General features: G+C 55.1%; 7 protein-coding genes across 9 annotated transcripts; all 7 read right to left on the reverse strand.

Annotated features, from left to right (window-relative positions):
* Positions 1–1,331: 1,331 nt before the first annotated feature.
* Positions 1,332–3,596, reverse strand: ABB37_03343 (hypothetical protein; the record flags this gene model as incomplete). Its single annotated transcript, XM_015800657.1, has 1 exon — positions 1,332–3,596. Exon 1 carries the CDS (start codon positions 3,006–3,008, stop codon positions 1,332–1,334), a length of 1,677 nt encoding a protein of 558 aa, XP_015660664.1. The 5' UTR covers positions 3,009–3,596.
* Positions 3,597–4,406: 810 nt separating this feature from the next.
* ABB37_03344 (putative mitochondrial hypothetical protein) lies at positions 4,407–4,954 on the reverse strand (the record flags this gene model as incomplete). Of its 3 annotated transcripts, none has more annotated exons than XM_015800660.1 (1): positions 4,407–4,954. In XM_015800660.1, the coding sequence occupies exon 1, from the start codon at positions 4,872–4,874 to the stop codon at positions 4,407–4,409; it is 468 nt and encodes a 155-aa protein (XP_015660667.1). In that variant the 5' UTR covers positions 4,875–4,954. The 3 variants fall into 3 exon arrangements, with proteins under 3 accessions (XP_015660667.1, XP_015660666.1, XP_015660665.1); XM_015800659.1 differs by having other exon boundaries at positions 4,407–4,937; XM_015800658.1 differs by having other exon boundaries at positions 4,407–4,894.
* A 913-nt stretch (positions 4,955–5,867) lies between these two features.
* Positions 5,868–6,600, reverse strand: ABB37_03345 (putative mitochondrial hypothetical protein; the record flags this gene model as incomplete). Its single annotated transcript, XM_015800661.1, has 1 exon — positions 5,868–6,600. The coding sequence occupies exon 1, from the start codon at positions 6,333–6,335 to the stop codon at positions 5,868–5,870; it is 468 nt and encodes a 155-aa protein (XP_015660668.1). The 5' UTR covers positions 6,336–6,600.
* Positions 6,601–7,153: 553 nt separating this feature from the next.
* On the reverse strand, positions 7,154–10,427 carry ABB37_03346 (putative Kinesin; the record flags this gene model as incomplete). The annotated part of the gene is made up of 1 exon (XM_015800662.1): positions 7,154–10,427. Exon 1 carries the CDS (start codon positions 10,364–10,366, stop codon positions 7,154–7,156), a length of 3,213 nt encoding a protein of 1,070 aa, XP_015660669.1. The 5' UTR covers positions 10,367–10,427.
* A 394-nt stretch (positions 10,428–10,821) lies between these two features.
* ABB37_03347 (putative mitochondrial ATP dependent DEAD-box helicase (RH)) lies at positions 10,822–13,184 on the reverse strand (the record flags this gene model as incomplete). The annotated part of the gene is made up of 1 exon (XM_015800663.1): positions 10,822–13,184. The coding sequence occupies exon 1, from the start codon at positions 13,135–13,137 to the stop codon at positions 10,822–10,824; it is 2,316 nt and encodes a 771-aa protein (XP_015660670.1). The 5' UTR covers positions 13,138–13,184.
* A 698-nt stretch (positions 13,185–13,882) lies between these two features.
* ABB37_03348 (putative ubiquitin-conjugating enzyme) lies at positions 13,883–14,691 on the reverse strand (the record flags this gene model as incomplete). The annotated part of the gene is made up of 1 exon (XM_015800664.1): positions 13,883–14,691. The coding sequence occupies exon 1, from the start codon at positions 14,375–14,377 to the stop codon at positions 13,883–13,885; it is 495 nt and encodes a 164-aa protein (XP_015660671.1). The 5' UTR covers positions 14,378–14,691.
* A 718-nt stretch (positions 14,692–15,409) lies between these two features.
* On the reverse strand, positions 15,410–20,189 carry ABB37_03349 (hypothetical protein; the record flags this gene model as incomplete). Its single annotated transcript, XM_015800665.1, has 1 exon — positions 15,410–20,189. Exon 1 carries the CDS (start codon positions 18,677–18,679, stop codon positions 15,410–15,412), a length of 3,270 nt encoding a protein of 1,089 aa, XP_015660672.1. The 5' UTR covers positions 18,680–20,189.
* Positions 20,190–20,821: the final 632 nt, after the last annotated feature.

The following is a 20,821-nucleotide window of genomic DNA, read 5'->3' on the forward strand; positions in this document are numbered from 1 at the left end:
TCTTGACGGGATTCTCCACCTGTTCCTCTACTCAAAACAGGAGAGAAAAGCACAAGAGTCGCGCTTCCAGCCAACCCTACGCCGCTACTTCCTCTCGCGATATGCCGCCTTCCGGTTTCGTGGCACGAGGGCTTCAATGCGTGCTACGTCAAACGACGATAATTTCGTCAGAGTCGTTGTGGTAGAAAACACACACAGTGAACAAAGCCAACCTCAGAAAGATGACTCGACGAGCGACTCGATGCACGATCCAACAGTGACACCCTCCAGCGGAGCGACAAACTCATTCAGGAATAACAAAAAAAAAAAGAAGAAGAGAGAGAGAGAACGAAAACCCCTTTTCCAAACACAGCATCGAGGAACTCTATTCGGCACATTTTCCACTGGCCCCGGCTGCAAAGGAAAGGGACAGAGATGCGCTCGCTGGAGAGGGCAACCAACAACAAAATCAACTCAAAAGGTATAGCGGATTACGCTGATTAAATGAAAGCCGTTGCAGGAGAAGTGGGGAAGATAGAAGAAGCAAGGGACGACTCAACAAGAGGACCAACAACACCTAAAACGGAACCGATAATGCTTGGGAGAGCACGCGTCAGAGAATCGCAAGCAGCAAAGCAAACAAACAAACACATAAACATAGAAGAAGAAGGACCCCGTCCAACAAGAGAACGTATCGATACTAAAGCTTGATGCAAGAAGAACACCGTATTTACTGCGCACGGCTAGCAGATATCGTCTCAAACGAACAAAATAGAAAAAAAAGAGGCAGAAAAGTAGCGAACGCGTTTCTCCAGCTCACATACGCAACACCATTTGTTATGAACAAGAAACTGACACGAAAGAAACCTCAAACATTTCTGGGAAACGCGGAGGTCCCGCGAACACCAGTACCAACAACAGCAACCAATAACCAAAGAAACTATATAATGAAGCAGGTAGGCTAAAGGACAGAAGATGCCGTAGAGGCGAGAGGAGAACCTAAACAATGAAGCGTCGAAGACCATCGTAAAGGAATACGACAGAGAAGCCGGAAAGAGATGTAAGTACGAAGAAAACGATAGCACCAGCTCCGATGAAGAGCCACCGTGACCACGGTAGCAATGCTGCAGGAACACACAAAAAGTGGGTAGCACATCGTTTTCCGGCGCCAAGAAGCATCACACACAGACACAGACACAGACACACACACTTACGTGTTCACAGATTATGCGTTCACAAGGCGCGAACTAGGCAACTTCAGAATGGAACATTTTGGAGGAAGGTGGCGAGTTTCTTGTCCCCTTTCTGATCCCACCACGGCCATCACAACCAACAGCTGCAGAGGGCTGCGGCTACTGCTTCTTGAGCGCAGACAGCTCGGACTCAAGCAGTTGCACTGTGCTCTGGAGACGCTCAATCACGCTGCGCTGCTCGAGCACCTGTTGGCGCAACTGCGTCTGCTCACGCTGACTCTCCTGTACCAGCTTAAATAGCTCCCGCATGTGACCTGCCATAGCCCCGTTGTCGCCCATGTAATCTACGCCATCGTCCTCCGTCATGTTGAAGACGCTCTCGTTTTGACCTTCGCGAGAGTCGTCGGTGCTGCTCTTGCCGTGGATGGCGTCTTCCTCGTCCGCCTCGTCCACGTTGCCCACATCTTCTTCATCCACGTCCAGGGTGCTCGCCTCCACCTGCTCCGACACGGTGAACTGCTGACTCGGGAACTCGGCCCTGCCGGCACCGCGGCGCTCACTCTGCTCCGTCGCAGGAACTTCAACGAGGGTGCTGTGGAACGACATCCCTGCCGCGACGCTCGTGCTGCCCTCCTTCATCGCCCCTTCGTGTGACGGCTGCGTCGTGGCGCTCCGTGTTTCAATAAAACTCCGCAACAGACTGCCCCCACTCGTCCCGGCACCGAGCGGCTTCGAATGGTCTTCGGTCACCGGCGCCTCCACCGCCATGCTGGCGGATTTGTTGGAATTCGTCTGCGTCATGTCCCGCATCATGGACCCGAGCCCCGCCAGCACCTCCGGCCGCAGCGGGGTCTCCCCGCTCTCCAGCTGATGTCGCAGCTGCCGCAGGTTTTCCTTTGACAGGGCGTGCGGATTCTCGTCGGTGTTGGGGAGGGCGAAAAAGTTGCCGTCGCGGCCGAGGGTGGAGGCGGTGCTCCACATATCGTCCATCGTCTCCTCCACCGAGGACTGCTTCAGCGACCGGTTGTGCACCGGAGACATCGCCTCCGAGTAGGACTGCATGTCGACCTCGCTCGCGTCCACCGCGTTGCTGGCCACCGTCTCCTCGGGCGCTACGGCCACCGTCGAGACGTTGCGTTCGTGGGCGATGGCGGCGATGCTGGTCACGACGTTCTCCACAACGAGCGGCGCCGGTCCGCGGGTGAGGTTGTGGAGGTGCTGGTCCAAGTTCGCGGTGCTGAGGGGGTCGGCGTGGCGACGAGTGGGGCTGCCCGCCTGCGCATCGACGCTGGCTCGCTCGATGTTCCACGCGTTGGCCTCCAGCGAGGCCGCGGCGCCGTGCTGACTCGTGTTGCTCTCAAGCGTATTCGAATCCACAGCGTCGCTGCCGAGGTCTCCAGGATCCTGCGTGTCACCGGCTACGGTGAGCACCGACTCATCTGCCCGCCCCGCGCGCTCCTTCTTCTTGATGTCCGTCTCCGGGGCGTTCGCGGCGTAGTCGACGTACTCGTCGTCCGGCACGACGTCCGTCCGCAGCGCCAGCCTGCCAGTTTCCATGCCGGCGGTGAAGCCTTGCAGATTTTTATTACTGAGAGGGAGCTGCTTCGGCGGGTCGGCCGGCGTGCGGACGTCGCCACTCTCCAGCGACGGACTTGCGTTGGCGGAGTGGTGGCTTTTGGAGTCGGAGCGAGGCGAGCGGGGCTCCAAGCGGCCGAGTGGGCTGCTGGTGCAGATCGTGGCATTGCTGAACTCATCGCAGTCATCGTAGACGGAGTCGCCCTGGCGCCCAGCCAGGCCTTCGCGAGACCCCGAGATAGAGAGAGATAGCGCCTCCATCGCGGTACTTTGCTGTGTGTGTGGGTGTGGGAATAGGTGTTTAGTTTTATGGCGCTGTTGCAGTGCGACAGGCAATCCTCCTGACAACGGCGGAAAACACACGTTTCTTAGTGACAGCGATGAGGAGCTGTATGTGAGAAGACACTTCTGGCACCAAAGGAATCGCTCCTGGAAAGGAACAGAGCTGCACCTCGGAAGCACAGTCAAGGTAGCTTCTTCTGGTACGGCGTATGTGGCTGAAAGGAGAGAGAGAAAGAGAACCAAAAAAAAGACCGCCGGCTATATATCTGGCAAAGAAGGACAATAGTAGGTTAGGAAATACTCTAGAGAAGCGTGTTGCCGACGCGGTGGAAACTTGAAATGACGACAGTCACCGTGCGGTACCCGCGCAATCCACTACACAAAACTCCCACAGAAAGAAAACGAAGTTGCAGGACGACGGGTGCGAAGCGAGAGCCACAGCTTTGCGGAGAAGAGAAAAAGGTTGCGAACGCAAAAAAGGTTTCTAGGCGCCGAGTAAGCAGCGGTAAGAACGTGCCTTCCGCCTACAGAGCGGAGTAGCAACGGGAGCTCTTGGGAGCGAAAAGCTGTGCGAATAAATGGAAATGTGAAAAGGAGAGTAAAAAAGCAGAAGTTTTGGCACTATCTGGCAAACTATCTTACACATGTGGAGGCACAGGTATTCAAGGTTACGGTGCCGCGATGTTGTTTTTGCTGCATAGTTCACAAATTGTTGTGGCCCGGACATGAAAAGTCAACGTGTAACTTGAAGCAAGCTCTCTCACCCCCTATCTTCCTCCCGACTTACTCATCGGCATGAATGGTTTCATTTTCCCTTTTTTCTCGCTTGGACCACACGTTAACAACTATATATATGTAGATGTGTACTTCATCATACTTTCATTTTGACCGCTTCCAGAAAAAAGTGAACAGATGCAGATAGAACAGTGTTTTTTTTTTCTTTCGTTGCTTGGGGAAAAGTGAGAAAAAAATGGGGGAAAAAAGAAGAACAAGTCATTGCCTCTAATTACATCGCACTGTTCCCATCGTACGTCAGCGTCCTACGCTTCGTCTGCGAGAAGGCCCCGTTGGCTGCCCATTCACAGTTCCTTTGACAGAAGGATACCGCATGAATGAATGTCTCTAAGCTGTGCGGGAGCGTGGCGCTGAACGAAGGACGAGTGACCGACAGGTATTTTCGCTCGAGGGAGAGAAAAAAAAAAAGAAACGGCAGAAACGTTATTGAGGTACAGAAGGAAGAAGACAAAAAGATGTGCGGCAACAGCATCGGAAAAGAGAACCGTTGTGCAGCAACTTCGTTTAGCAAACAAGGAAACAGAAAAACCATGCAGATAGCTTCAGTCAGCTAAGGAGTTAGGTGTTCTTTGGCGCTCCGGTTCAAATCTGCTTCGCGGTGGTGCCACGGTTGTCCATGGTGGCTTGGCGGCGATCCACCACACCGGCCAGGGAGCCGGCGTTGCGGTCCACGTTCGTCGGCCCACCCTGCTTCGCCGCACCAGTGTAGCTGTTTTTGTCGTCGAAGAACCGCACCGCCTCTGTCTTCGTGCCGTGCGCCTTCGGGGCGCCGTTTGCGATCATCTCAGCAATTTCCTCGTTCGTCTTCTTCATCTTCGCCGCAATCGCAGGGATGGCCTTGTCCCGGAAGTCGGTGAAGGTAATCTTTCGAGCCTCCTTCGCCTTCACCTTGCTGAAGAGGAGGTCCGCATCGGTGGAGGTGAACACCTTGCCGATGATCTTGCACTCCTTCAGCATCTTCGAGAAGTGCGCGTTGTCCATCTCCTTCGACGGCGCCGTGCCGAAGGAGGCAAACGCCTCGAAGTTCTCCTGCAATTGCGAGTCGGACATGGTTGTGTGGCGGAGAGGACTTATTGGTAGTGAAAAGTCGTTAACGGAATCGTCGTGGTATGCTGCGGATCAATCAATTCTGATACGGTTGGGCGCCATTTTGTATTTAGTTTGCAAAAGCCAAGGGAAACGGAGAGAGGGAGGAGAAGAAAAAGCATCCCAGGGAAGCAAAATTCTATGATAAGACGACATTGGATCTGCGTCTGGGGTGCTGAACATTGCATTCTCGTAGTAGCATAAGCGAAGGAGCTACCTTTACCAGAAGCCGGCTTGCAGCAACGTAAAACGCAGTATCGAGCAGCGGAACCGGTCACACCTCCGTCAGCTATCGCTTACGCGAGACGAGTGAAATATTCTTCTTAACAAACTTTGCCGATAGAAAGACGGTCGATAAAGCAAAAAAAAAACCCCGAGAGGGGAAAAAAATACGCACGCTAAAGAAGTGTACTTAAACAAAATGAATAATAATAATAATAATAACTGTAACATTGCGAAAATAAGTACAGAGAACTAAAGCAACAATGAAGAAATAAAAACAGAAGTGTTCACGGCCCATGGAGACTCCGTTAACAGGTGTGCCCCCCAAAAAAGATGGTTCGAAGAAAGATAACGAGAGCTGCAACACAGGCGAGTGTGGTGCTCTCACGTTGCTGAACGCAAGCATTTCGTTGTCCGGGAGGGGTTCCACCAACTTCATCCCCCATTTGCAGATCAATGGTGGCGTCCAGACCCCTACTTTTCTAAAACATCTCACTTGAGACGTAGCACAAAGCTGCTTTCAGGGAGAGTGAGCGAGAACCGTGAGCTTCAGAGTAGGAAAGAGATGCAAGCGGTGCCTACAACGAAACCCGCACTGCTGAAATGAAGAAAGGGAAAAGACAAAAAAATATATATGAGTTTTTAGGCAGTTGCCGCACAGTGTACCCAAGAATGATGAATACCAAAGAAAACGAGCTTTCGTCTTTTGAGATAGAACAAAGAAGAAAAAAAAACTCAAATCTGCTTCGCGGTGGTGCCACGGTTGTCCATGGTGGCTTGGCGGCGATCCACCACACCGGCCAGGGAGCCGGCGTTGCGGTCCACGTTTGTCGGCCCACCCTGCTTCGCCACGCCGGTGTAGCTGTTTTTGTCGTCGAAGAACCGCACCGCCTCTGTCTTCGTGCCGTGCGCCTTCGGGGCGCCGTTTGCGATCATCTCAGCAATTTCCTCGTTCGTCTTCTTCATCTTCGCCGCAATCGCAGGGATGGCCTTGTCCCGGAAGTCGGTGAAGGTAATCTTTCGAGCCTCCTTCGCCTTCACCTTGCTGAAGAGGAGGTCCGCATCGGTGGAGGTGAACACCTTGCCGATGATCTTGCACTCCTTCAGCATCTTCGAGAAGTGCGCGTTGTCCATCTCCTTCGACGGCGCCGTGCCGAAGGAGGCAAACGCCTCGAAGTTCTCCTGCAGCTCAACGCAGTCCATCTGTGCAGAGCGATTGGGAGAGTGGGCAAAAGCAAAAGCAAAGAATACGAATAGCAATCGAATACGATGGTAATAGGGCAAAGAAGGAAGCAAGCAAACAACGGGTTTTTTTTTATTGGAGGGGGAGGGGGGCGGTTCTCTCACAACCACAGAGCGTCTCGTCGTTGTAGTGAAAGGAAAAGGGATGAAAGAGGGGGCAGAAAAGACAGCCAAACAAAAACAATTGAGCTGATTCCGAGAGTCCTCGTCTGCGTTGAATTCGTACTGTGCAAAGGGAGGGAGAGAAGGCACAAAGAGGAGAGGAAAGAACAACACCAAAGAAAGGAGAAGACACAGATCATTTTCGTAATAATGAGAGGGAGAGAGCGGGAGCGACATAGAGAACCGCCACAGGTTGCCATCGCCAATTTATTATCCGGTCGTCAGCAACTGTTAAAAAGCGGTGTTGAAAGTGATGGAGGTCGATGGATTGCTACTGTACAACCTCTCCCATGACGCACAAAAAAGCTGGTAGTGGTAATAGAGATGCTTTGTGCTAGTGTTGTTTGGCCTTGACGCTGACTGCCTGCAATGACACAAAGGTAGAAGCTGTGACTGGAAGGCAGAACAGGCATAAGAGAAGGGAAGAAGAGAGAAGCGCATTCGCTCTCGTATACATCTAGATATAAAACCCTTTAAACAGCTTTCATTCCAAGAAGAAACTGCACTCCTCGACACGACAAATGCTTTCTGACCACGTGTTTCTCAGGTGAGGGGAAAAGCGGTAAAACAAGAGATGGTTGCTCTGTTCTCTTCCATCTGCTTCTGTGTAGCTGCTGCTAAAGCTCCTCCTTGTGGAGGTACACCATTAGTTTCGTCATGTTGTCGGTGGAGGTCCTTGAGCCGCCGCCGCCGCTCCTTTTACCTCCATTTGCGGTGTTATACACGGCGGTGGGCGCACGCGCCGTGGCAGAGTTGGGCAGTGCCACCTGCTCCGACGAAGACCGTCGACTACCGCGCTCGTCCGTACTGCCCCGCCTGTCGACGCATGCGCTTCCACTGCAGCGTTCAGGCATCTGTGATGGCGGCAGCAAAGACGGCACCTCCTCCCGTTGGGATTCATTCCCCGAGTGGACATCCCGCACGGCTTGATGGACCTGCTGATATAGCGCTTGCTGACGCTGCTGCAACGCACGCAGACGCATCGCGCGGTCGTTGCGGTGCTGCTCAAACTCCGTCTTCTCCTCTTGTTGGCCACCAAAGGCTAAAGAGCCGAACAGGCCCGGGTGCAGCAGAGAGGACGGCACGTACTCAGGCACGACATTCTTTGGCAGCTTCGCCACCGTCGCCTTCATATCCTCGAGGGTGGCGGCGGCCTTGACAACCTCCGGTCCGGAGGCGCGAATGGGTAGCACGCCGGGCACCGCCCTCTCAGTGGCACCGCCTGTTCTGCGGGGCTGCAGGTAGTAGTCCTCGTAGGTCGCCGTCTTCTGTACGGTGCGGTAGTGCTGCTCGTACTCCTTGAGGCGTTGGGCCAAGACGCGATGCTTCTTCTTCTTGAGGGATTTCCTTCTCGGTCGGTGCCCTATTGGCCTCTCCTGGTTTACATCGTGCTTTCCCGCATGCGTGGACGACGCCGCTCGAGTTGGCCTGCGTGCCTCCCCGGTGGGCGAGACCGGTGTCACCGGCCCAAACGCAGGGGTACGCGTCGTGTCGCCATCCAAAACCACATGCGGCAGCACCTCTTTGGACGTGGAGGAGCCTACCGGACGTAGTTTGACGGTCTTCACGGAAGGTCGCGGAGGGGAACCCAAAGCGGCTGCACGCTTTGCAGGAGAATGCGAGGTGGGCGACGACGTGGACAAGGAAAGGGATGGCGCAGGCGGAGCCGTAGGAGAGGACGAAGGTGGAGCAGTGGACGACTTCTCACCTGGAGAACTGCCACGGCCGCCGCCGTTGGCCCGCAGCGACGCCGCCGCTTTCGCCGCCCGCCTCGCTGCTGCGAGTCCTTCTCGTGTTGTGGGTCCCGTCGAGGAGTCGTTCAGCGCTCCTCCCCCGTCCTCCTCTTCCATCATTGCATCGTCGCCGTTGTCGTCCTCCTCGTCGTTGTCCTGCAGCACGATCGACTCCAACACCGCCAATCGTTCCCGCAGTGCGAGGTTCTCGGCGTTGAGGTCCGCCTCGCGCCGTTCCGCGTCGTCTTGCGCGTCGCGCACCGCATCGTACGCGTCCCGCAACTCGGCATTCACGTGCATCATATTCTTCAACATGTCGCACGCGGCAATTAAGGAGTCCGCCAACTGGTTTGCTTCTCGTGTGGCCACTACCATTTCTCTGCTCACCTTGTTGGACGGTGGCGAATCCGCGGTAGCCAGATCCCCTCCGCAGCGACTGCACAGGTGCGCTTGCGCTGCCTGCGGCTGCCCCAATGACTCTGCCGCCAGCTGCCGGTAGTAGCCCAGCTCCGCCTTCAGCTGCGCAATCTCCTCCCGCAGCTGTCGGATAAGGGTCGTGGTGGCGTCTTCATTCACGTGCGGTGCGTTGCGGATGTTTTTGGCCCGACCCGCGTAGAGCAAGGTGGACGTCGTCTCCTCCACGTAACGGTCGGAGGGGCTGATGCAGGCGATCATCGTGGTGAGTGAGTTGCCACCCAGGGCGTGCTTCAGCAGCATTGTCAGCTTACTGTCACGGTACGGAACGTGGACCGCACCGGTGCCTGTCGTCGCATAACCGCGACCACGTGACCGGCTAGCAGCGAACGACGCGGCACCGCCAGCTTTTCTTTTTGGCTTTGTGCCGGCGCCTCCGCTGTTGCTGCTAAGTGCCATGATTACCTTCCCTAACGCGAGCAGGGAGGTGTTGATGTCGATCGACTCCTTCACCAGCTTGGCGGAAGGATTGTTGGACAGTAGTCCTATTTTCTCCGAACCGGCAAGGTCCACCAGCGACAGCTCCGCGTGGCTGCGCAGCTCTCCGTTCCTGCGTGCGCGACACTCCACGTAGATGGTAAAGACGCAATGAGATCGAGAAGACTGGTAGTTCATCATATTACTGCTCACCACCTTCTGCTGAATGCCGGTAAAAAGCACCTCTCGCATCTCCTCCGGCGAAGCGCAGGAGCACACAAACAAGTTCTCCACCTTAAATACATCTCCCTTTTGCCACCGCACACGCAATCCGCCATAATCGAAGCGCCGCTTTCCTCTGGCGCCTCCGTTGCGGCTTCCTGACTCGTCGGCAGAACCGTCGTTCCCATTCAAATTGGGCGAGCTGCCAGTGGTGCGCAGAAGGTCGGTAATCATCTCGTTGTAGATCTGATAGTAGCTGCAGCGGAAGGAGTACTCAACGCCATCGTCGGCACTGCGATCCGCCCCAGCTTCAGCATCTGCGAGCGCATCCTCTGCTTCTTCGCCGCTGGCGCGTTGACGGGCTCGTGCGCGATCGAACAGAAGTTGTATGATCCGTGGGATAATGCCGTGCTGCTCCACCGGCGTCCCCCCCGTGTCAGGCACCATCACTGTGGTGTTTCCTCTCGACCGGCCGCTGCTGCTCGCCACGTACCGCAGACCGTCCATGGTGAAGGTCTTGCCGCTGCCGGTCTGACCGTAGGCAAAGACCGTTGCGTGAAACCCGTCCAGCACGTGGTCCACGAGCGGTGCCACCTCCGCAAACGTCGTCACCTGGTCTGCCTCGGGGGACAAGACGCGATCAAAGCGGTAGGAGCGGCCCGCGCTCGGGTCGTTTCGTTCGCACACAACCACCTCGTCGCCGTGTGTGTGCACGAGGCTCTCCGTGTGGTCGCCCTCTGTCTCTCGATGGAAGGGGCGGCACCGTACGACGACCCGAATGCGGCCAAGGAAGGACTTGCCGCTCTGTGCTGTTGACATTGGGTCAAGGTGGGCGCCGCTGAGAGGGAGAGCCTGCGACGGCGGCGCCTGGCAGGGCCGCTGCTTCCATACAACCTGCCGCTCCTGTGGAGATGCAGAAAACGGTGCTGCTGCTGCTGCTGCTGCGAGCGCTGGAGAGTTGGCGTCGTCATCGTCTCGCAGCATGGATGACGTGAAGTAATACTATCTTTCGGATTAGATAGTTTATGTGTGCCAGTGTTGTTGCTTCTCGAATTATACGAGTTGTTGTTTGAGAAAGGAAAAAGATCGGCAGTGTGACGTTGAAAGGAACAGCATCTGCACTTTGTTTCGTGCGACTCCAACGTTAATCAGTGGTGTGGTACAGCGGACGAGACCCACAAAGAGAGGCGACACCGCAGGGGGAAGATATCGCTTCTCAACGTAGCACACGCCCGCTGTTACGCGACGTTTAGTGTTGTGTTCATTCGAATGAATTCATATCGGAATTGCGCAGCTGCATCGACCTGTGAAGAGTACGCTGAAACAGCGACAGAGAGACATATCATGGTAGCATTAAATAGTGAATTAGACAAGCGCCAAACTCGCGTCCCTGCGATGATGATTGAGCCACATTACCTTTTCCCTTCGAGGTGGTATTATTACTGGCTTTTCTTTGCAAAGGGATCGGGTGCGCGTTTGCTCGTTTTGAAGTCCATGTAGCGCTGCAGTTTCTGAGTCGGCTTCAGCTGAGCGTCGAGCATCCCTTTCTTCTGCATGTCCATCGCCAACGAGGGGTTCTGCTCCACATCGCGGGAAAGCTGCTTGGCGTGGTTGAAGCGCCGCTGCTTCACCGGGGCGGGGGTGTAGTCCTCCATCTGGAACTGTTTCACCGCCGGCTTCGAGAAAAACTCGCGCTTGCGGTACGCCATGTCTGGATTCTCCGTCTGCACCTCGTAGTGCTGCCGCACCACAAACTGTGGGTCCAGCCCGTAGAGTTCCGGCAGCTTTGTCTGCCGCTCCACGTCCCTGGCGGGCACCTCGTTCAGGTTCGCATCCACGACGTGGTGGCAGAAGTCGACGGATAGCGCCTCCGCTGCGTGACGAACCACCTTCGCTTCCAGCTTGTCACACACCGTGTAAACCCACCCGACGTTACCGAGGCGACCCGTGCGACCGCACATGTGCAGGTAGCGCTGCCACGTCGTAGGCGCAAAGGTGATGAAGACGTGCGAGACCAGCGGCAGATCCACCCCAAACGCTTCCGATTCCTTCAACAATACGAACTTCCAGTTGCCCTGGAAGCGCTGATCGCCGTAAATCTCCGAGAAGAGCTTCACGTCCATGCCAAGGCCGCGCAGACGTCGGCGAGCCGCGAGAACATCCTCGGTGTCGGAGAGAAAGATCACCGCCCGGCCTGGGATGGTGTCACGCGCGTTCCACACCAGGCGGGCCAGGTAGGCGAAGCGCTCTTCGCGGTGCGCCACGTAAAACGAGAAGAGACAGTGCACGGTGGAAGGCACGCGCACGGCGGACAAGACGGTGGTCTGCGCTACCGGCTTCATGCACAGCGCTTGCAGATAATCCTTCAGCTTCCCGTCCACGTCTGCAGACACCATGCCCAACTGCAGCACGGATCGAATGTGCGGCCCAGGCATCTGATGCAGCGTGCCAAGCAACAGCTCAGCCGCCAATGGATTGCGCAGTCGCTCCCGTGCCTCCGCGACGGGGGCAGACTCGTCGATCATCGGCACCTGCGCCCCCACATCATCAACGTAAACGCGCCGCAGGTAACCAAAGTCCTCAAACTCCATCTTCTTCTCAAACAGCAGCTCACACATCACATCAGCGGTCGTGATAAGGAGACGAGCTGGCCCATGGTTGCGGCGTAGTCCGCGTCGAAGTAGGCGATAGTACGTCTCGTAGTCCTCGCGGTAGGTGCCGAGCAGCATCCAAGAGTAGTCATCGGCTGGGCGGTCGACCAACGCCCCACCGCCAACGCGCTCGCAGAGCGCCTTCACGGTGGCGTGCATTCGCATCGCATTCATGGTGTTCGTCGCCACGAGAACGTTCATGCCGACTTCCTCGTTGCGAATGCCGTGCAGCATCGCCAGGAGCAGCGCCGATGTTTTGCCGCTGCCCGTCACGCCGTTAAAGAGAACGTCGTTGTGGTCCTCGTTTAGCAATGCCGGCACAAGTCGTGCCTGCAGCCGCGTCGGCGCTGCACCGAAGAGCTTCTCTGCAGCGCTGCTCACGCGCGGGTCTAGACTGAGCGCACTCCACGAGGAGCCGGCGGGGTCGGACGATGCTTGCGGCACCCGCAGCGGCAGCAGCGTATTTTCCGTCAAGTCCCGCTCGAGGATCAGCGCGGCACGTGTGCGGGCAGACTCCAACGTGGTTCCACGCGCATCTGCGTCGGTCATTATTTTGTTGTTGACCGACTGGTCCGCCCGCATCAAAGACTCCATAAAGTCAACATCGTCTTCCGTCGAACTGTGTACCTGAAGGACGGATTCATCATCATTATTGCTCGTGTACTCGTTTCCAGATTTCGCTTTGGAAGCATCTTGCTGATCCTGTTCCACTGCCTCGAGCAGCGCGGTGCCGCCACGCCCCTCGCACGCGAACACCTGCCGCGGCGCGTTGCGCTTTCCCAGCAAGGCAAGGGGCTGCCGCTCCACCGGGTGGTAGGTGATTTCGGTAAGGTTTTTTTCCAGGGCCTCCTGCGACGGCCACAGCTTCTGCCGCAGACGGTAGTAGTTGCCGTTGCGGTTTTGCTTCAGGCGCTGTGAAAGGTTGTAGTCCTCGTACTGGTCGAGGAGGCTGCGCAAGCCGCTACCGTTATTTGACTGCACAACACCTCTACAGGCGACCCACAAAGCGGCCGCCTGACCTCGGCTCGGCAGTGCCCGACGAATAGCGAGACTAGACACGGTGGGACGTGCGACCAGTTGCTTGCCAGACGTAGCAAGCGACATTGCAACACGGCAAATGTAAACAAAATCTTGCGTGAGAGGCCAGCAGCTACCGCCACAGCAGAAAAGAAACGGTGATGGAGAGAAGATCGTAGAAGAAAGAGGAAGGCTCGCGCCTACAGCAATTAGAAACGTGCGAGCGAACGAACAAATAAGCAGGAGCGGGAGGTGGAAAGAGGAGGAGGGGGGCGCGGAAGACATGAGAGGAGCGAAGCTGGGCAATGCTGCAGGGGAAAAACATGCTTGCCCGCAGCCGCGACCCCCCCCCCCCGGTCCGACTGTGGATTGCATTTCAGGCCGAGGAGTACGCACTAGAGAATGACAGCAGCGGTCCAGAACCCCCTCCCCACACACACACTCAACAATACGTACTGTATACGCAGGAAAACACGGTGATTGCCGGTTGTCACTTTATTCACCCTCTTCTCTTTTTTGAGTTCGCAAGACGACGTTGAGGTGCCTCACAACACGCTATAGACAGACATACACGGACAAAAATGATGAAGTACAAGGCGCGAAGGGTAACAAACAACGACAATAAATATATTGCTGCAACATGGCGACGAGAACTGTTGAGTCAACGCACACATATTCTCCTTTTCCCAGTCGCCTTCATCTGTGGCGCCGCTGCAGCGCAATTAGCACTCCGACAGAGAAAGAAGGAGCAAGGTCTTGAAGCTGGTGGACTGTCGTGGAATGGAAATCGGTGAACTCCCCCCCCCCCGGTGCGTTCCCTTACACACACGATTTAGCTCTTCGCGGTGGTGCGGACTCGATCCACCTCCTTCTTGAACTCGGCGGGCGTCTTGTTGGTCATCATCTCCGCGGCGACGTCGTTGAGAATGTCAAACTTTTTGAAGTCAACAAAAACCGACACGATGACCTTCTCCACAACCTCCACTACCGGGACGGTGGGCTTCCACTCAGCATTATCCAGCAACGCCTCACACACACCGCCCACGTCGGACACCATCGGATTAAAGATGGGTGTCAGCACGCGCACCTTTGGGGGCTTGAAGGGGTACTCGTCCGGAGAAAGAGTAAACAAAATAGCGTAGGTGGCGCCGGCGTAGATGCTACTCGCCGGTGGGTTGGCGACGACACGCCAGTGAAAGACATCGCCGTTCTTGACTTCGCCGTGCTCATCGGCGTTCTCCACTGACACGATGGTGGAGCTACTTTCCACTGCCTCCTGCAGGCGACCGAAGTCGAGGCCGGCGCGACGCAGCGTGCGGGTGGACATTACAAAGACAACAACAATAACAAAAAGAATCGGTGGGGATGTAAAAGGAGGCCTCCGCGGTAGGCGGCAATGCGTCCGTGCTCTGCTGAACCCAACGGAGAGAGAGAAACTGAAGCAAAGATTCGCAGCGACTCCTATACTGATATATATATTAAAAGTGGAATGAGGTTTTCCTGCGTAAAGATCTCTTTCTTGTGAGGGAATACGAATACTGATCAACTCGTATGCGTCTTCCAACCCAAAGCTACAGTGAAGTGATGACCTTTTTGGGGTGGAGCCGTGTGCCCCCAAAACGATAGCAGTTCAAGATGACCTTGAGGTTTGCGATGGTGAAGGCCGGAATGAAATGATCCGCAACAGAAGAGGAGGATTAAAAGAAGAAGGAAAGAGGAAGCAAAGGCCACAAATGCCACTAGAGCTATGGTGGTCACGATACACACGCTCACGAAACACTTCGTGTGACAAGCGCATCTCGAAAGCGCAGGCATTCACTAGGCACGAGAAAGACAACCGGCTTTGCCTTACGACGTTGCTCTCTCCGCAAGAAGTTCGATATTGCAAGGAGAAAAAGAAGGACCTTTTTTTGCCGGGGAGCCCGTTGTAGCTAGATGACGTTAGCGCCACGTTGATTCTCATTTTGAAGTTTCTTACGGAAACTGCAGCAAAACAGAATCGATTATTTTTCTTTTTGAGGAAAAGGAGGAGAGAGAGAAAAAGAAGAAGAACGTAAACCACACTAATAATAATGATCAGAATTAAACAAAAGAAACGAAAGAAACACTTTTGTTGAGTTAGTTAGAAGTATCCTTATCCTGGTAGAGCCAGGCGAGACGAGGAGCGGCTTTACCAATATAAATATTCTCTGATTAGTGCGAGGTGTGTTTGTTAACCCCCGTTCATCATATACAGCTGATGTGTAGTAATGAACTGAAGAACTCACAAAAAGACAAGAATCATCACGACCTTCATCGGTGCCGCCACGTTGCTTTTCTTCTTCGTTCTCTTCTTTGTTTTTGGTTTTTTGAACCTCACTCACCTTGGAAACTCCGCCGTCACCGGTGAGGAGGGGTAAACTTGCATCACGTTGTCTGCGTTCTCGTTGATCAGCTGCTGCTTTATAAAGTGCTGAAAGGCGGCCTCGTCGTGGATCAGCAACTTGTGGCCGGTCTCCTCGGTGCATTCAGCCATCACGGGAGGCAGCTCTCCCTTCTCCAAATTGACATACACGTTGTTGTTGTACAACGTCGTCTCGTCCATCATGGCGACGTAATCGGCGAAGTTCTCCGAGAACATTTTGAAGGAGCGCAGCTGCATCGAGATGGGCACGCCGCGGTTGGATGAGAACTTCCGCAGAAACCCGCGCGGCACGGCGATCTCCACGTCCACGGTGATGCCTAGGAGAATAATTTTGTACGGAAACGGCAGCACCGGCTGACGTTTCTTATCGGCGAGGAAGTACTGCTCCACCTTCGTCTTGGGATCACACCCGGGGCCTTGCTTAAAGAGGGTGAGATGCGCCGCGCGGATCATGTGTACCACCTGCTGCACAAACGGTTTCCACATCATCGTGCCATCCAGCACGATGCTACGTCCTTGATTCACCGCCTTCACCAGCAGATTCTCCGCTGCGCGGGTGCTGTGTCTGTGCGCCTCGGCCGATGCGAGCTCGCACTCCAGGGGCAGCTTGAACTCGTCCGCGTTCACCAACACACTTTGCTCCTTGTGATTCTGCCACCAGCTGCTCTTGGCGAGTGCGGCGACCGCGGTGGTCTTTCCCGCGGCCATGCCCCCGCCAAGGAAGATGAACAGCGGCTGCTCGGCCGCCTGCTGCGGCTGCTGCCCGGGCTTCCCGTCGCCCTTTGCCGCCTTCTTTCGTGAAGCCGGACTCGATCCTGCGCCGCCACCGCCGCCTCCGTTCCCGAAGAGGTCGCCCTCCCCTGGTCCCTGGCCTTGCAGCCGGCGCAGCGTCACAACGGCGGAGTGCAGCTCGCGGTAGCGCTTGAATTTCTCCTCTTTCCGAATCGACTTGAGACAGGTGGAGATGTCCTTCAGTTTGCTCAGCCGCGGCACGCTCGCCCCCCGTGAGCCGATCCACTCCACCAGCGCCGGCACCGTCAGGTCACCAAGGAGGGGATAGATGACGTGATAGTCGCGTTGCACAATGTCGAGCAGTGGCCGCTGCGGCCGCGGTCGGTGCTTCGTGAGTGGAAGTTGGGTCAGCGGCAACGCACCGTCGTCGACGCTACTGGGGAGGCTAAAATTCTCGACACTGCCAGTAATTGGATCGTGGTGTCGCGAAGGGGACTTGCTGGGCAGCACGGGGGTCGTGTCACCAACGCCAATCCCAAAGAGAAGCTCACTCGGCGTCGGGGCCGCCGGTGCGGTGGCCGTCAACGGGCCGCTGGGACCTGCAACAAAGGGGACGGTCGAGCTGTCCGGTTGACATTCCATGAAGAGGTTGTGATGCGTCGGCGTGGCTGCCGAAACTTCCGTCGCACGGACGAGGGTCGCGGCGTCGGCGGCCGCCACCGCTGCCGCGATTGTACTGGTGATCTCCGCATTTGACCCGCTTGCCGCCGCCGCACCTGCGTCGCCGCCCGGAGACTCCCACTTGATGCGATCTTCTTCCTCGTACTCGGCTGCGTCACTGCCCGTTGCTGGAGATACGGTGGCGCCTGCTGCGTTCAGTGTCAAATCTGGTAGTGATTCGCTGCCACTCAGTTGGCGCGACGACGTCGCTGGCGACAGCGTGCGGGTTCCGCCACTCTTTGTACTCCGTCGTTGTCGGTGGTGCGAGTGTGAGCGAGGGTGCTGACGATGACACGGCTTTAAGTGAAACTTACCGGCTGCGGACGGCTGTGTACGGCCGCCCTCCGAGTTGGGTTGGGTTTGCGATGAACTGTCACCCTTGATGCTTCGTTTGTGCTGCTGCTGGCAGGAGAGGGGTGGGGTGTAGACGATTGTGGGGAACCAGCTGACCTTGTAAAGGGTGGACAGCTCCGGCTCCGCGACGGCGTACACGACGGCGATGGTCGGCATCGGGTTAAGCAGGCGCTTCGCCATTATCATCTGGAAGGCATCAATCACCTCGTTGCTCCGTGCCGAGTACTTGGCGTGAAAGACGGTCACGAGGCCTCGCGTGTTGCGCCGGAGTGCGGCGCGGTAGGTGTTCAAGGAGAGGAAGCGAAGGCCGTAAACGGCGGCTGCATTGAAGACACCAGCCGACATTACATTCGGTGACATTCTCGGCACGCTGGCGGGTTGCATCGCATTGGGCGTCATCGCAGCAGATCTCCCAGTAGGTGTCGTAGCGACCGCAGCGGGCACCTGCGAAGCGCTCTTACCCAGCACATCCTTGCTGTACTCACCGCGGGAGGTCGGGCGTGCGAGAGCGAACCGCGGCAGCTGCGTGGCGACGGCGCCGGCGTGACGGTCGGCACTCTTGCGCCCCATGGGGCTGTTCGCGAAGTGCTTGTGGATCGTAGAGTAACCAAGGCCTTCGAGCTCAGACGAGGCTTTGCTAAGCCCGCCGCTAAGGGGCGTTGCCATGCCGGTGGATTTTGCGACGGAAGAACCTCCCTCGCTGTTTTGAGCCACGCCAAGACGACTCCCTGCAACACTTCCTTCTTTCACCGGCGGGAACTGGCCTGTGCCAGAGGTGGGTGTGTAAAAACCGGTGATGTTCTGCGTGGAGTCGAGGTACGTATGCGGAGTCAGCAGCCACGGCGTGTGCTCCTCATCATCGACGCCGTTTTCCGGCGCCAAGGCAGCGCACATGGGCAAGATGAACTCGCGAACGTAGACCTCGTATTCTCTGTTGATTTGGACAACATAATCGGCGCGATGCCAGTTCCACGAAAAGTACATGGGCACGAGGGTGTTCAGAATGGACAGCAGGTGCTCAACGGCCGTGTCGGGGTCGAAGCTGCGAATGCCACACAGCGGCTCCTCTTCGTTGTCGTCGTTGCGCTGCGTGTCTTTGCTGCTACTTTCGCCGTCGGTGATGTCATCCACCTCGTCGCTGTTTACTTTGTCCGACATCTCCATCTCCACGCTGGCGTCCGGTGAGATCACGCAGTAGGAGGCCCGTTTGCGAATGTAGCCGACGAGCTTGGCACGATCTTGCTGGAAGCGCAACGCCCACTTGCGGGACAGCTCCTGCAGCAACTCAGGGTTTTCGCGCGTGAGGAAGAGCATAATGCAACACGCAGCAAGCTTTGCCACGTACATGAACGGTGGGTGCTCGAGAGCCTTGAGGACGTACTCCACCACGGGCACGTAGGGAGGCGGTGACTGCAACATGTTGATTGAATCGGTTGCTGGTACGGTGATTTACTTGGCTTCGTTTTTCACACGAAGGTTCCCAACAGCAGGAGTGCAAAGTTTCCTGTCTCTCCTGATCAACAATAGTAATAGTAACAGTAGTAATAACGACAACAGAAGGTTTAGTGCTTTTTGATCTTCCTCCGGGTGTTGCCACCGTGTGGGGCAGTTTTCAATCTCGATTATCTACAATCAACGAAAGGAAGCAGCGTGGCCACCACCACAACAGTATGTACAAAACAACACCAATGAACAGCAACAAATGACAAGCCTCGTCGACGAGACGCGGAAAGGAACACAAAGAGAAAAGGAAAAGAGAACGAAGATCAACTGTTGACGGGAGCCCGTCTTCTGTGTTCCTCGTTTGACCTCCACCACGTGAACAGAGAGTCAGTGACTCCTGCGCTTAACGGTGGAAGAAACACTAACAACAAGGAAGGAAAACAAAAAGCGCACACAGACCAAGAAAAAAGTAAAATAATATTAACGAGTGATCTACTCTCCTGCGGAAGGGGGCAATGCGGAAATGCCAAGAGGGAGAAACAGTGCAACACTAAACACAGATTGCTTCGCCCTGCGCGACGGTCTTGAAAGAGGTGTGGGAAGACGGCTTGTATAGATCCGAAGCAGGGAAATGTAGGTAGGGGATATCGTCGCACCTGGACACGTTGAATCACAACGGAAAAGACAGAGATAAAAAAGATAAGAGAAGATGACTTGCAGCGGTTGTTTGATCTGCTCCACAGCGCGAGAAGAAAGAAAACAACAACAAAGAAATGTATTCAGAGGTCACTAGAGTTATCGTCAAGGTTTTCAGAGTGCACGCACGTCTTCCCGAGAAGAGAACCGTGTTGTTCAAAAAGGGAGCAACCCTGACAAACAGAAGAAAGAAAAAAAAACTTCTTCAGCGAAGAAAAGAAGTGGATTTTTGATTGATATAAGAGGGAATTACAAAAATCAGGAGAAGGTGTGTCAACAGAGAAGCAATACAACACACAGGCGAACGCAGAAGCGGAAGAAAACAAATAAACACTAACAATCAGTGAAAGAGAAATTCAATTCGTATCCGGTACGCGTCAAAACTCTTCGTTGGCGAAACGCAAAGAGGGAGAAGCGATGGAAGAGGACTACGAGATCTTTGCTTATCCTTTTGTCGTTGTTGGTAGCTGCAACGTGTCGGTGTCCGGTGGTGAAGCGAGCGGTGCAGAACTACCCTGTGCGAATGTCTTCTCTTTTCCCGCCCTCCCCTTCTTGACGAGTACGGGGTTAAACAATTAAAAGGGACCTTATTCACCAGCTGCGTCTGAAAAGAAGAAAAAAGACGGAAGGCGTTAATTAAATGTTTTGAATGTTGTGTGGTGTGATGGAAAAAGGGAAAAAAAAAAGGAGTCCAATCGAACCAGGAGTATCGAACTTCAATATCCAGCGTGGACAGCTTTGCAGCCCTCTTGACCAACACGTGCGGGTTTGACTGCCGGAAATATAGAGCTATCCACCGGTGCCACCGATTGATCGCCGCCGTAATAAGCAAAAGAAGAAAGAGAAAGAAGGAAGAAGTCGATTAGAAAATGGAGACGTGAGGGATTATAATAAAAGAAACAAATCCAAGGAACATAACGGAACGAGAGATGGAGAAGAGAAGGACGTACCGCCCTCATTTATTCGTCTCGCAGCGATACGTAAGGGAGACAGGGCCTACCGTGAAAACCCCAGAAAGGGAAATGTGTGTCCTCTCCTTCCTGGCACGCGGAACTGGTAGTGCGGATTGTGGGAGCTCCGTATGAAACGTTCCACACTTTCGTGCCCAATTTATTTTGCCTTTCCTCCGTAGAACACCGACGACGGTGGTGAAAGCAAAGAAACCAGTCGCGACAGAATTAGTTTTCTTTTCTGAACGTGAATGAACAACACCGGCACAAAATAATTTGTGGATAAATCTGGAACGAAACAATTAAAATGATTACGAAAAAAAAAACTTTACAAAAGAACGCACGGTAGATGATCAACCACGTTGGGCGGAACTCCTCTCCAACGATGAAATAAAAGTGGCGATGAGAAGACACGCTTTTTCCTTGGGGGAGAGAGAGAACCTCCACCTTTGCGAAGTGAACACAACGCGAC

This window comes from Leptomonas pyrrhocoris (genome assembly GCF_001293395.1).
Source record: "Leptomonas pyrrhocoris isolate H10 chromosome Unknown, whole genome shotgun sequence".
Lineage (NCBI taxonomy): Eukaryota > Euglenozoa > Kinetoplastea > Trypanosomatida > Trypanosomatidae > Leptomonas > Leptomonas pyrrhocoris.